General features: G+C 36.6%; 1 protein-coding gene across 9 annotated transcripts in view; it reads right to left on the bottom strand.

Moving 5' to 3' along the window:
- The window catches only part of LOC140783317 (kinesin-like protein KIN-6), a 47745-nt gene extending 35820 nt beyond the window's left edge, over nucleotides 1-11925 (bottom strand). For 8 of the 9 annotated variants that reach the window (XM_073130167.1, XM_073130166.1, XM_073130171.1 and 5 more), the window contains exons 1-5: nucleotides 11450-11925; nucleotides 9253-9455; nucleotides 1504-1627; nucleotides 1318-1412; nucleotides 833-965 (exon numbers count right to left, since the gene is read on the bottom strand). In XM_073130167.1, coding sequence (XP_072986268.1) covers nucleotides 833-965; nucleotides 1318-1412; nucleotides 1504-1627; nucleotides 9253-9455; nucleotides 11450-11881 — 987 coding nt within the window. In that variant the 5' untranslated portion in view covers nucleotides 11882-11925. The remainder of the gene's footprint in view (nucleotides 1-832; nucleotides 966-1317; nucleotides 1413-1503; nucleotides 1628-9252; nucleotides 9456-11449) is intronic. The other variant, XM_073130174.1, reaches the window with a different exon arrangement.
- Nucleotides 11926-14959: the final 3034 nt, after the last annotated feature.

Below are 14959 nucleotides of genomic sequence, written 5' to 3'. Positions count from 1 at the left end.
ATGAAGATGATTCTCCATATATTAAATTGCAATTTTTGCCTATTTGTTGGCTTATTATGCTAAAATATTCAACACACAAGATAGAAAAATTACATACAAGTTATTTTTAATATTTTTCTTATTAGACTGTTTAATATAGTGTAAGTACATGTGACAATCACCTAGTCCAGTTCAATAGATGAGGCATTTCAAAATCAGGACATCAATGAGAAGATTAAGAAAAAAGTCAAAAGTACTACTAGTCCTGACCAAACAATAAACAAAATCTTGTCAGAATTTAGAACCAACAATTTACAACAAATCTAGTGCCTCCAGAAAGGCAATTTATTGTTAAAACAGTTTCATATGAAAATCTGAATTGGAGACATTAAAGCAAGATAAAACATTCAATGGTCAGGTATATTTGGTAAACATTTCAGCACAAACTATTACTGCATTTCGGATTCCTTTTACAAATTCCTAATTTGAAATCATCTTGCTTCTTTAATATACTAGCTGCTGACTTTTTGTAAGCCACCAAGTATAGTTCATTTTCTTCCCTAAAATCTCCAGTTGGTTCTCCTGTTTCATGTGGAAGAAGCTAAAAGAAAATCACTGTGGAAAATATGTGAACAGATAAAAACATGCAGCAAAGAATAGAATATCTAAAATGTTTTTTTTTAATTTATAAGACCTGAATGCATCATATTTCATGTAATATAGCTATCATCTATCAAGTATCAACCTAATAGGTATAATATGTAGCACAGCTTCTTGACAATAATAAAGATAATCCACATATGTAACTCATGTGATGAGAATAAGACGCTCTTAGCAAAGAAAGAAAACAAACTTGAATTCCTGTTCTCTTTTCCCTCTCTGCTCCAGCAAGGTCTGCTATAGTAAGAACACTACCAGAACAAATATCATTTCCATCATCAATGTCTTTTTGAGCACTTCGTATATTTATGATGCATTGAGATCGACTGGGAAAACAGTAAAATAAAATTTATGTCAAACAATATATTATAATTTATGCATAGTTCTAAGAAACAGATAGCAAGAAATAAACAAGAAGACTCTTAGAACAGTTTCCAAAATGTTCTATTTTAACATGGGTGAAGGGCAAGAGAAAGATATGGCAAAAGAGAAGGTCAACATAAATTCAGTTCATGTTGAGGAAAGAAGCACAAAATAAATGTCAGAGTAGAAACCGTAACATAAAACAGCTAAATTATCAAAATAATCAAGCTAAAAATAATGAAAAGCCCCCATTACAATGGCTTCAAGTTACTGTATGTAATGACATTTCATTAGACATAGTACTTTAAGACATGCCTTGACTGACTATTTGCATTTGTTGCAGCAGTAGTACGTTTTAGCATTCCACACGCAACTAGACTCTCCGCTTCAGCAATATTGAGAATCATCGTCTATAGAACAAAATAATGTAACACTATCAGATAAGTGCTTTATATTATACAAAATAACAAATTCACAAAACACAACATATCTGGAAACCACCTCTTGAAGACCTTTAATTGTCGTCTGTTGGAGAGACAGATCCACTGCATCTGACAATAGATCAATGATTCGCTCTCCTTTTCCCCGTTCAGAGTATATCTCAAACATTGACATGTAATATAATCTGCATATCACCAAAAAAAGACGTATATTAGGAATTCTGCAATAAGAAATTTACGAAATATATACTGTCCAAAGGATAGAACATTTATTTATCTCCTAATTTCAAAATGTGTCCCCATAGTTCACAAAATTGTTCTTTAATTTTTCAAGTAGTAGACTAATACAACTCTCAAACACCATTAATTGCCAACCCAACTCCTAAAATTAGTTTATTTGAAGCATTGATTTGATAAGAGACCACATGTTTTAATTTCAGTACATATCTTTTTCCTTGATATGTTTTCTTTGAATCTTCACTGCTGAAATCAGGAGAAATTTTTTAATTTCAGTACTGTAGCAATCCATATTGCTGCGTATTGTATCAATTGTATCGTCAAGTACTGTATCAACCATTTGTCGGGTGGGGTGTGTCAAAACCAAAAAAAAAAAAAAAAATAGAGGTGTAAACCTCCCCTCTCCCTCTCCAGCACGCAGCTAATTTGGGGGGATTTCATCTAATCCGAATTGGATTAGATTTAATCCTCTCCTAATCTATAATTAGCCCTAATCCTCTCTCTTTGGAACCCTAAGCCCTCTTTTTTTCTCTCTCTCTCTCTCCCTCTTTTCTTCCTCCTTCACCGACGGAGTCGTCACCGTGGAATCGGCCAGCCGGAGCATCGCCGGAGCCAGCAGAGACCACCACACGACTCCCCCGTAAGCCCTCTTCCACCCCTCTAATTTAATTAAAGATTAAATAGGTAAATCCGAAATACCTAATTTGCGGAATTCGGCCTTGTCGGCAAATGCGGCCGGCGGCGGCGGCCGAGTCGCAACCGCATCGTCACCGGAGGCTTCGTGCTTCAAGCCTGGTGTCGGAGATGTCTTCTACGAGGCCCTCGTGGCTCTGATCGACGTTGGATTTCGCGTCGGCCATCGGTGCTGAGTCTTCCTCCACCTCGTGAGGACGACAGAGAAAGGGTGAGAGGGAGAGGAGAGGTTGAAGGTGGTCGTGAAGGGGTCGCCGGCGGTCACCCTCTCCCTCAGCCATCTTCTCGCGTCGGTCGCGAGGGGGGGGGAGAAAAGGGTTGGCTGGGCTCGCGTTTCACCCGAGCCAACCACCTTTTCCTTTTAAGTCGGGTTCGGTTCGGGTTTGGATTTCGGATCCACAAACCCGAACCGAACCATTAAGTTGGTGGGCTGCGGGTTAGCCCGAGCCCAATTCAATTAATTCGGTTGGGCCTCGGCCCAATCCGATTTAGTTGATTTCTTTTGGATTAGGTCGGGCCAGCAGCCCAGCCCAATTGATTTGGGCTTATTTTAGCCCAAATTAATTATTCTTAGGTTAAATTGTATAAACATTTTTAATAATTGTTTTGATTAAAAAAAAATGATATTGTTATTTATTATTTAAGGTGGTGATTTTTAGTACGTGGGCTAGAGATTTGAGATTTTGGTTGTCTTGTCTAGACTCAGGTGAGTGGGTTCACTCACGTGTTTATTTTATTGTATTTCGTATTTTTGCCAGACCATGTAAATCTTCTGCGTGCAAATTATTTATTTCACCCTCATGTGTAAAAATTTAATTGCTTTATTTTCTGTGTGCATTTAATTATTATATTCAGTGCATCACCATACTTCGTGCTAATATTGAGAATTTTGAAAAGAAAATGAGACTAGTATTGATATGACTTAGAGAACAGTCCCGGTTTTTCCGTGGTGACTCAAGTCTATTTAGAAGTCCAGGGGAAAGTCCTAAATTAAATCACTGCGGTGACTTTCTTAGGTGACTCTGGCGGGGTTAGGGAACAGTCCTAGGAAAAATGAGAAAATTTCCTATGTGACTCTAACTTCTCTCAACGGTTAGAGGAAAAGGCAGAGTGTGTTGATCATAGGGTGATACCCTCTGATGACCCTAACCGGATCAGCTACGAAGAAAAGTCCCGAGCGTCATCTCGAGGTGACTTCTAGTTGATGTGGATCCACAGGGTTTAAACCCATTGAGACATATGACATTTTAAATATCAAAAGGATGTTGATATGTGGAAAACATGCAAGGTTACAAATTGTGACATTTCTCTATTGTTATCTTGTTATTATTTAGAGAGCATGCCTATTGCATATTATGATATTGTTACTTTTTGTTTAATTTACTGAGCATTAATATGCAGTAAAAATTTATTTGGTTCGAGTGGATTCCACTCACTGAGCTATAGTTGTTGGCTCACGAGTTCTATTGTTTTTTTTTGTATTTGTTTATTTATTTCAGGTAATAGTCAGCGGGGCGCCTGAGCGTGATGTACCCGGATTCCACCTCCACTTAGGATCCACCCATTTACCTTTCCGCTCTTTTAGATTTTGTGCTTTAGATATAGAAGTTTTATTTTAGTTTATTTTAGTTTAGAGACTTAAAAACATTAACATTGTTTATTTTTTTATTGCATTTTAGTAATAAAGTATTTTTTTAAATAAGCAAATTCTCATTTTATTTATTTATCTTATCATCGTATACGTAGAGAGTATTGTTAAGGCTTCGTGCATCTCAAGCATATTGAGATGCATGGCCGGTCATGATTCCTAATTTGGGTCGTGACAGGGTGCACTAGCAATCTGGTGTAGTTTCTTCCATGTTCTTAAATTTACTTCTATTTCAAATGTATAATCTTAATTCAGACTACTTTTAGATTCAAAATTATCAAAATCATTTCCTTGCAATCATTTCATTTGCTTCAGATTTCAGTAACCATTTGGAAGAAAAAGAAAACAACATAAATAAATTAGAGAGAGCTTCTTTGAGCTTCAGAGTGAATTCAGCAGAGAGCTTCTTTGAGCTTCAGAGTGAATTCAGCAGCTAGCCCAGATCCTAATAACTTGGTCATGTACGAAGTCATTAAAATTACAAGGTCAGAAATTCTAACACAATGCCCTAGTCTAAAATAGGTTTATCCTAAATAACCACTCACTCAATAGCTCCAGAATAGCATCATTCTACGTTAACTAATAATGTCACGACCCGAAATAGGAATCATGACCGGCCATGCATCTCAATATGCTTGAGATACACGAAGCCTTATTAATACTTTCTACATATACGATGGCAAAATAAATAAATAAAATAAAATTCTGTTTTATTAAATTTTAAAATTAATTGCAATAAACATAAAACAATGTTATTGTTTTTGAGCCTCTAAACGAAATAAATAAATCTTCTATTCTAAAGCATAAAATCCAAAAGAGCGGAAAAGTAAATAGGTGAATCCTAAGTAGAAATAGAGTCCGGGTACATCTCGCTCAATTGCCCCGCTGACTATTACCTGAGATAGATAAATAAATACAAAAAGAAAAAAAATCCATAAGCCAATAACTATAGCTCAGTGAGTGTAATCCACTCAAAAATCAAATGAATTCTAAATTATATTAATGCTGAATAAGATTAACTGAAAGCAGCAATATCCATAACAATTTACAATAAGCATGCTCTTTAAAATAATAAAAATGATAATAATAAGAAGTCACAACTTGTAACCTTGCACAGTTTCAACGTATTAGCATCTTTCCAATATTTATACTGTTAAATGTCTCAATGAGTCTAAACCATGTAGATCCACATCAACTAAAAGTCACCTCGAGATGACACTCGGGACTTTTCTTCATAGCTGATCCGGATAAGGTCATCAAATGATATCACTGTGTGATCAACACATTCTATCTTTTCCACTAACCATTGAGAGAAGTTAGAGTCACCTAGGAATTTCTCATTCATCCTATGACTGTTCCTTAACCCCGCAAGAGTCACCTAAGAAAGTCACCGCAGTGATATAATTTAAGATTTTCCCTGGACTTCCAGATAGACTTCAGTCACCACGGAAAATCGCAAGTGATTTATACCGGGACTGTTCTCTAAGTCATACCAATACTAGTCTCATTTTTCTTGTCACAATTTCAATATTTGCACAAAGTATGGTGATGCACTGAGTATAATGATTAAATGCACACAGAAAATATAATAATTAAATTTTTGCACGTACGGATGAAATAATAAATTTACACAGAAAATTTACATGGTCTAACAAAGGTACAAAATATAATAAAAATAAATATGTGAGTGAACCCACTCACCTGAGTCTAGGCAAGACAAATAAATCTCAAATCCCTAGCTCACGTGCTAAAAATCACCACCTTTAATAATAAATAACAATAACATTTTTAATTAAAAAATATAAAAAAATTCCTACAATTTAACTCAAAAATTAATAATTTGGGCCAAAATAAGCCAAAATTAGTTGGGCTGGGCTACAATTGGCCTGCAGCCCACCCAACCCACACTTAAATAGATTGGGCCCAAGGCCCAATCCAATTAACTAATGGAACTCGGTCTGGTTCTTTGGATTCGGATCCACCCCGACCCGAATCCAACAACTTAAATGGATTGGGCCCAAGCCCAATCCAACTAACTAATGAAACCGGATCGGGTTCCTTGGATTCGGATCTAACCCGACCCGAATCCCACCACTTAATAGGAGAAGGCCAGACTCGGGTTGCCCGAGTCTGGTCTTCTCCAAGCCGAGAGAGAGAGAGAGAGAGAAAGGAAAAAAGAGAGAGGAAAAGAGAGAGAGAAAGACGTCGGCGGCCACTGCGGCGGCAGTTTGCCTGCCACACCCTCAACTCCCCAACACCCACATGATGTCGCCGTCCTCGCGAGGTGGAGAACCCGTGAACAACGATCGATCCCATCGCCGACGGCAACCGGAGCCACGAGGGCTCCAATGGTGAACACCCATGGCACGAGGCCAACTGCAAGACGCTTCCAAATGGAGCGGCAGCGACCCGAAGTGCCGGCCGGCCCAATTTGCTGGCGAAGTCGAAGAACCCCTAAATTAGGTATTTAGGTATTTTTAATTTACTTAATTAAATCGACGGTGAGGAAGAAGAACGCGAAAGAGGAAAAGAAGAGAGAGAAGGGGGCTAAGGTGGTTAAGCAGATAGAGAGAAAGAGGATTAGGATTTTAATTTATAGATTAAAAGAAGATCAAATCTAATCCGATTCGGATTAGCTGACGTCTTCTCTGTGCCTCGTCGCATGCCGGAGAGGGAGAGGGGAAGGGCTGCACGTGCACCCTCCTCTCTCAACCCCTAAATTTTTTTTTTCTGGTTCTTACAAATAAGCTAATCGACGAAACAAATGTTAAAAGATGCATAATTGGAACATAAGGGATTAAAATGACAATGGAATATGAATGTGTGATTTATAAGAATTGATGTTCTAAAAAGCATGTGACGGAAACATAGTGGCCAAGAGAATGCATGGCAGGTGCTATGTTGAGCGCTATGAACCGAAAGTGCGGCTCAAAACTTCTAGATTTTCTTGATAGCTTATTATAGTATAAAAAAAATAACATAATCACAATTTACAACTAACAGTGATAGTCAAAGAAATCGACGTTTAAATTACTAATTAGTGAAATTGTTAAAAAAGTTAAAAACTAAAGAAAACTAAGGCAGTTAAGTAGTAATTAAGTGTTAATTAATCAAACCCTTTCCCTGCTTCTATAGTTAATTAATCAAACCCTTTCACTGCTACAGTAAATTAGTAATTAAGCATTTAAGTGTTAATTACTGATTTACTGTAGTAGTGAAGAAAATAGAAAGCAAAGCCGACGATGAAAAGGAGAAAGAGAAGGAGAAAAGGGAGAAGAAGAAAAAAAATCTCGGCAGGGAAGGATCATCTAAAGGGATACCTCAGTTGTCGCCTTGCCGATTGCCACTCGAAGTTGTGAAGAGGAAGGCTATTCTCGCCGTTCAGTGAAGATGGTTGTACTTGGCTATTCGCTTGCCAGCACCGCTCGAAGCCTCATCGAGACCGAGAGAGGGAGACCAAGAATGAGAAGAGAACGATGGGACTTTTAGAGCTCGAAGAGATCGAGAGAGAGGAAACTCGGGGAGATCAAGAGTGAGGAGAGAATGATGGGTTAGTTATTTAAACTATTAACGGGTTAGCCTTAAGATCCGACCTGATATCGATTTAAACCCAATACCATTGGGCTCTCCCGCAAAACGATTTAGCGGGCTGCCCGGCCCACTACGTGCCTTTGCGAACCGCCACACGATTTGGCGGCCCGCCAAGAAGGCCTAGATGGCCTGGCCGCCAAGTCGAGACCGCCTGGGCTATTTGTGGGGCAACCGGCGTGCCGCCCCGCCATGGCAACCGCCTTGACAGCTCTATTTAAAACACTGCTCTATACCCCTGCTCAGAATGGAGTTGCCGAATGAAAGCATCATCATCTTCTTGAGACAACACATGCTTTTTTGTTTAAGGCTTATGTTCCTCGCTCTTATTGAGTTGAGGCCCTTCTTACTGCTCTCTTTCTCATTAATCAAACTTCATCATCAGACTTTGATATTGTGACCCCATACAAGCGTCTCTTTGGTACCTCACAATTTTATGGTCATCTTTGTGTCTCTGAATACACTTGCTTCGTTCTTCTTCCTTCTGGTGAACATAACAAATTGTCCCCTCGAGCTGTTAAGTGTGTCTTTCTAGAATATAATCATAAACATAAAAACTATCGTTGTTATGACACATCTGCTCGTTGTCTTAAAATATCATGCCTTTTCACTTTTTTAGAAGAGATATCTTTCTTCACCTTCGATGCTTGCTCCCTCAAACTTATCCTTTTCATATCTCCTTACACCTATTCTATTTTCAGTCCCCTCAGATGTCCCTACCTCAGCCCCACCATCTACCCCTTCCCCTCACTGGCCTGATACTCCTCTATCCATGGACACTCCTTTATTATCAGTTCCCTCTACCCTTCCGGACCGCTCTCTCGTTGAGTTTTTATCTCTTTTACAGTAGTACCCCCCCTCTCATAACGACCTTGTCATACTTCTACACTCGCAGGTCATGGCCCCTTCCTATAGCTAAGTCTTTCTAAGTTGGTAGTATCCCTCCGACTGTCTCATCCTCTGCTTGACAACTCTACCCGCTCGTCATTATTCAGAGCGTAACATCGCCCTCCCGACTAGGTATGATTTTCTTATGTCTTTCAGTAGATGCTAAATTAATTGATAATGGACTTCCTACTGCTATATTTTGTATTTTGCTAAGCATGGGTGAGTACCAATTCATACAAATGATTATTAATTTATTAGTAACTACTTTATTACTACCCCCCCCCCCCCCCCATCCCAAACCATGTCAGCTATTGCCACCACCATATACTCCAAAAGCCAAGGTAGTCAAATTACGGAAACCTTTGAAACGATGATCAAATTCATATTTTCCAACTCCATGTATAAGAAATTACTTTACAATCTTCATTGTAGGACGAGGGTGAGAAAATGGATCTTAACATCCTCGACCCAAATTCCCAATGAAAAGTTGTAACTTGGTACAAAGACACTTGAGTGAATCTATCCAATAAGAATCTCTATAACATCAACTAATTTGAAAAAAAAAATTAGCAACCAAAATTTGCCTAGCAATACTCCAGATTTTATATGTTGATTTCCTTTTGATGCAAATGATCATGAGAGAGACAATATATCCCTACAAAATCATAAGGGAAAATTTTCCACATGACTCGACAAGCTATAAGTGATATATAACAACCATTTTACATTGCAGTTTATAAAATTGCTCGCAAGTACCTTTGCAAATCAGAATCGCTGCTTAAACTTGCATTCCCAAAAATCATTTGTAATGCAAGAGGAACCAAACCCGGCTCCCTTGGGCACCCAAACATTGTGTGTGTCTTTCCAGAGCCTGTTGGACCCATTGCTACCAAGAGAGCACTCTTTCCTCCCATAAAATCAATCAATAAAGGATTCATCACCCTATCAAAAATTTCTTGCTGCAAAAAAGGAGAACGTAAAATGTGCATTTGTAAGGATATACAAATGGGAGAAATCCATGCGCCCAGATAAAGGGATGCATGAACTTCTCTACTCAAATATCCAAAGGTAACTAAAGCATGCCTAAAAGGATAAAACTATACTAGGGAGACCACAGAATTCATCCATCTTGTCAAGAAACAGGATAACCTGAAACGGATAATTTATAGAGAGAAAGGATAAAAAAACAAGTTGATATTTAATACTAATTGGTTTCACATCATTCAAGGAGGAAATTTGTGGCTATGTTCACCCTTTGCATTCAAGACATCACTAGTTCAAATTTTGAAATGGAGATGCTCTTCCTTTTTATGATTTCTTTATCCATGTTCTTAAAAATTGAAACACTCTCCACAATAGGAATAAATTTGAGAAGTATTTTCAAGAAACAGTTCATGGATGAGTAGTTCTCCAAAAAAATTGTAGATTTCTCAAGTTGTGCGCACCATAAGTCGTTGTTAAGCATGAAACATTCTTTTCATCCTTCAACACATGTTAGGATGATTTATATCATTTGGCCTTGCTTTCTTTTGCTCTTTTGCTTATTTATACCTGAAAGATAATGAGAAAATCCCTTATAAATGGTTATCATCTTTCTCTGACCAGACTTGTTCAATTAGTTTCAGAGAATCATTACTTGATACATGACCCAAAACTGCAACCACAAAATTAGATTCATCTACACGCCAACAAGCATGATAGATATCATGATAGGACCCTTTCCCATTAGTCTCATTTGAACAAAATTTTGATGCTCTTCTACACAGTTGACAGTAGGCCAGCAACTTGTTATGGAAGTTTCTTCATTCTTTTCCAGCATTACTAAAATTTAAAGTTGTATCGTAGTTCCAAAACATTGATTAAAGGCTTGGATGATGGTCGATAGTGATGATCCTGAAACTATTTAATTTACATCCAGATTTTTGTTGGATTATTTGAAACCCTGAAAATTGGAATCAGTCAATCTTAATATCTGCCAATAAACACTTGAAAATCGCAACTATGCTATCTTATGCTCAACAACAAAGAATCAAGTCATTAACTACACAACCTTAAAACTATCACCTACCACTTAAGCAACGTGTAGGATTTTGAGTCATGCACTCATCCAAGAATCTTTCACACTCTATGCCCCTAGACTACATGCCCTAACGGTAAAATGGCAATTCACAAGCTAAAGTGTCCTACCATTGTTAACCTTGTTTGTTGATAATCTGCTCACATTTGACCAAAAAAGACAAGGTCTTGAAACACAATAGTTAACAAGTTTACACAATAGGCCAACAGTGCCTAGTTGAAAACCTAGAGGACAATGTGGCTCAAAAATAAATAAATAATGGAAAGAGTATGTACAATCAAAGTTTACCATATTATAAAGTTTATGATTTCACTAAGATGAAATATTTCAGGCAGAAGGGCACAATTTCGGCCAAGAGAGATCTAAAGCCAAGGTCAAAACAAGCAATCTTGCTAATTTCAGACTCGAATAGTCAGTTTTAGCCTTGGTTTAGGAGTAGTCTCCGCAAAATGGATTGGTTTTGATTTTTTTAGTCAAAATTTGACCCCATGACCTAAAAAGAATGTATAAATCCAAGAAAGAAAAAAAGAACTTAGTAAGCCATTAGACTCTAGTGATTTTAAGTTTGAAACTGAACTTATATGCATATTTTGAAGTCTTAAACATTAGAAAGAAGGCGAATGCGTAGACAATCCTAGACAAGCTTTTTTCTTAAATTGGTACTTTCTACATAATAAATTGAAAATATGTAAGAACAGAAAATATTGGTCAGAGTAGAATTTTTAGTGCCACATCAGGAGAATTTACAAAGTTCACAGTTTAGTTAATCTGAAAACATAGAGTCCATCTCTCTCACAACAGAAATAAGCTAATTTTAACTTTTCTGAATACTTAAAATGCATATATTCCACTTTAAACGAAAGAAAAGAAGCACACCTGAGGAGACTCCGGCGAGAAGACGTAAGAGAAGCCATCGTAAGTTTCACTCTTGCTGCGCTTCCCGTCTAACGAAGACGATAGTGGAGCCGAAAGCGTGACCGAGCTTGAGTCGTTCACAGCCAAGCAAACATCATTTGTCTTCTTCACTTTCTTGGGAGACGCACCTTTCCCTTTTCGTTGTGGAAGCCGAGATTTGGGTCCAGTAGGATTCCGGGTCGGCCGAGGCGCGACGTCGAGGGGCCGAATCCGGAGGAAAACGTTGACGTTATGGGAAGTATCTGAGTTTGATGACGAGGGAGGAAGGATTTGGGGTGGGTAGGGGTGGATGAGATCGTCGAGGGGAAAAGGAGTGGCGGAAGGGATCTGCTTTGCTCTCCGGTGAGGGTTTCGGCGGACGGTGGTTGGGAGAGGAGGGGTGGTCGAATCCATGAGTACTTTTGCCTTCTCTCTCTTTCTCGAAAGGGGGGAGGGACGGTTGCGCATTTCACATCGTGCGGTGTCGTCATTTTAGAGTGTATTTATGGGCGGGAGTGTTGGAGTTGTGTTTTCAATTTTGAAGCAGTGACGATGGCAATCGGCAATGTTGTAATAATTTTTAAGAAAATTTGCATATAACACTTTGTTTTTTTTAATGCTGGTTAACATCTGGAATAGAGAAATAAGAATAGCAAAACCTAATTTGTTATTTTATGGTTGTATTCTAAAATAGCTATTCCTATATTTACCTATATTATGAAATAAGAGTGTAATAATTATTATTAATGTGATATAAAGTGAATGAAATGATAGGAAAAATTATTATAATAAACTTTGATTTAATGTAAAATAGATTGATGGGATAGAAAGAGAAGATCATAATATTATACATATGCAATACATGTATGAAATATTGTATTATCATATATTATCATGCTTTACGCACTTAACAATGCACATTACTATGGTGGAAGCGTATATATGTAATAGGCGTTGATACGTAGGTAATGCATCACCTTTTGATAAACAATATGAAGTATTACCATTTTTACCTATCTACCAACACCTATTACATATATAAGAAATGCATTTACCTTCTAGCAAGCAATATCAAGCATTAAGCGCCCATTACTATAGTGAGAACGTACATATGTAATGGGCGCTGACACATATGTAATAAATGCATTTACCTTCTAGTAAGAAATATCAAGCATTAAGCGCCCATTATTATGGTGAGAGCGTACATATGTAATGGGTGCTGGTATGTATGTAATACATTACCTTTGGCAAACAATACTAAGCATTATCATGTTTTATATATTTAGCAACGCTCATTACTATGGTGGAAGCGTACATATATATTGTCCGCTGGTAGGTATCTAATATATTACCATTGCTAAACAATAGCAAGTGTTATCATGTTTTATCCTTAGCAGTCCCTATTACTATGGTGGGAGCATACATACGCATTTTGAACTCGTAGGTATGTAAAACATGTTTACAAAAAAAAATTTATACCAAAATTCTTGAAAAATTAGTGGCTAACAACAAAGTCATCAAACTCTACAAAATATTGTAATTTTTTTATATAATAAAATATTTTATAAGACATTGAAGCTGCATTTTACTTATTAAAACTCCTCACCATTATAAAGTGGAGCTAAAAATTAGGTCACATAAATAAACTTTATAACATTCAAAAGCAACTAATTGCATATGATTGTAAAGCAATATATCATCTCCACTCCTCCATAATGTATTAACATTCAAAAGCAAGATAAAAAAAAGTAACAAATAAGATCAGAAATTATCCCTATGTCTAATTTATCCCTAGGTATAATTTATCAAACCTCAATACAATTTATCTAACAAAAGAAATATATGAGGCATCTGCATAATAATTAAATATAATATACTCCACAATAATTAACATACATAAAATATAGAACACAAGGTCCAAATTCTACAACTGAAAATGTGCCATAAAGTGGCATGTTAAACATCATGAGAAATTTTCATTCAAAGCAAAAGCATATAGCTAGCTACCAGCATCATCTTTAGCCTAGATGATACCAATTTTGTTTGCAACATCAAGAGCATCATAATCTTGGGTCAATCCCATAGATGCATTCTTTTACCATCAGACCTGAAACTAAATCAAATGATAGCTAAAAATTATATCAACTCCTATCATACATACACAAGAAGCAACCAAGAAATAGATGCCTACATATCACCTTATTAGGGTATTGACTTTCTTTGGTTTACTAACTACATCTTCTTCTATACCGCCTAATTCAGGTATTGCCTCGAGTTATGTACAAAAGCATATGAAAGTATGATGATAAAGAACTAAGAACTATAACTAGTAAAGCTTTCAGCCTGCAAAAAATGTATTACATTATCAAGAATCTATTATACGTAGTCTAGATGAGTCAATTTTGTGTAGGGACATACAAGTAAATATATTTACCATTCTTTAGAAAACCATCAATTGCTAGCTTTATGGCATGTTTAACCCGAAGCATTTTCATATCCTTTTGTCCAAAACCAACGACTTTAGCATTCATTTGAATTCGATCTCCATATTCCAAGACAAACACACCATAATGCACACTTTGATGTTGCCTTAGAATATATTTAACTTCTATAACTTTCCAATCGTCGCCAGCTTGGACTCCATGTTGATATATGTCGGAAAACCAATCTTTCAAGATATCTTATGCCCATTTCCGCTATTGCAAATATAGATTTATATAAGTTATGTTATTGCAAATAGTACTAGATGAATATGAATAATATCCACAATATATGTCATACCACTATTGTCACCTCCTTCAAATAGTTTTCTGCTTGTATTGAAGAATAATGTTTTTTAATATAATTTTCTAAATCAACAACAAGAAGGTGCCAATGTAAGGATGTATTCCATGGAATTATCCAATAAGCACACTTTCGTAATCTTTCAATTTCAAGAGCACCAGATAAACAATGTTCAATCATTGAATCTAACTTCATGCTCAAAAACCTCTTCAATGTTTTAAAAAATATTGGTAAGTTCAAATATATTGTAAGAAGTAAAAATTCTAAAAAAAATAACTTATATGTAAATCTATTTCCATAAAACAACATTGAGTAAATTCTTCAAAAACTTGGGTATGGTTGTGATACATCTTTTGCCGTGCACAAATAATATCATCGAAAACCATGTAACCCTTTAGTAGATCCATGACATGTTTTTTTGTGCAATGCATGGCTCCGTCATTCCAAATGTAATCCAAACTGTCAAACAATAAATATAACATCAAAAACATCATTGAAAATACAAATATAGCTCTTTGCATAATTTGATTCAATCGTAGTCATTTAAATATGAAATTTATGGGATAAAGTATTCTTACTCATTAGGGACATCATTAATCTTGTCTATAATATCTTTGTTCCTACTATATAATCCTTTCATTCTTATAGGATAGAACCGTTCAACTTTCTTTTGGGTCGGTGATAGTTGAGATGAGTAAATGTCTATTA

Source organism: Typha latifolia, chromosome 3 (genome assembly GCF_019914945.1).
Source record: "Typha latifolia isolate L0001 chromosome 3, TyphaL0001v2, whole genome shotgun sequence".
NCBI classification, from domain to species: domain Eukaryota; kingdom Viridiplantae; phylum Streptophyta; class Magnoliopsida; order Poales; family Typhaceae; genus Typha; species Typha latifolia.
This window is presented reverse-complemented; position numbering and strand designations above follow the sequence as displayed.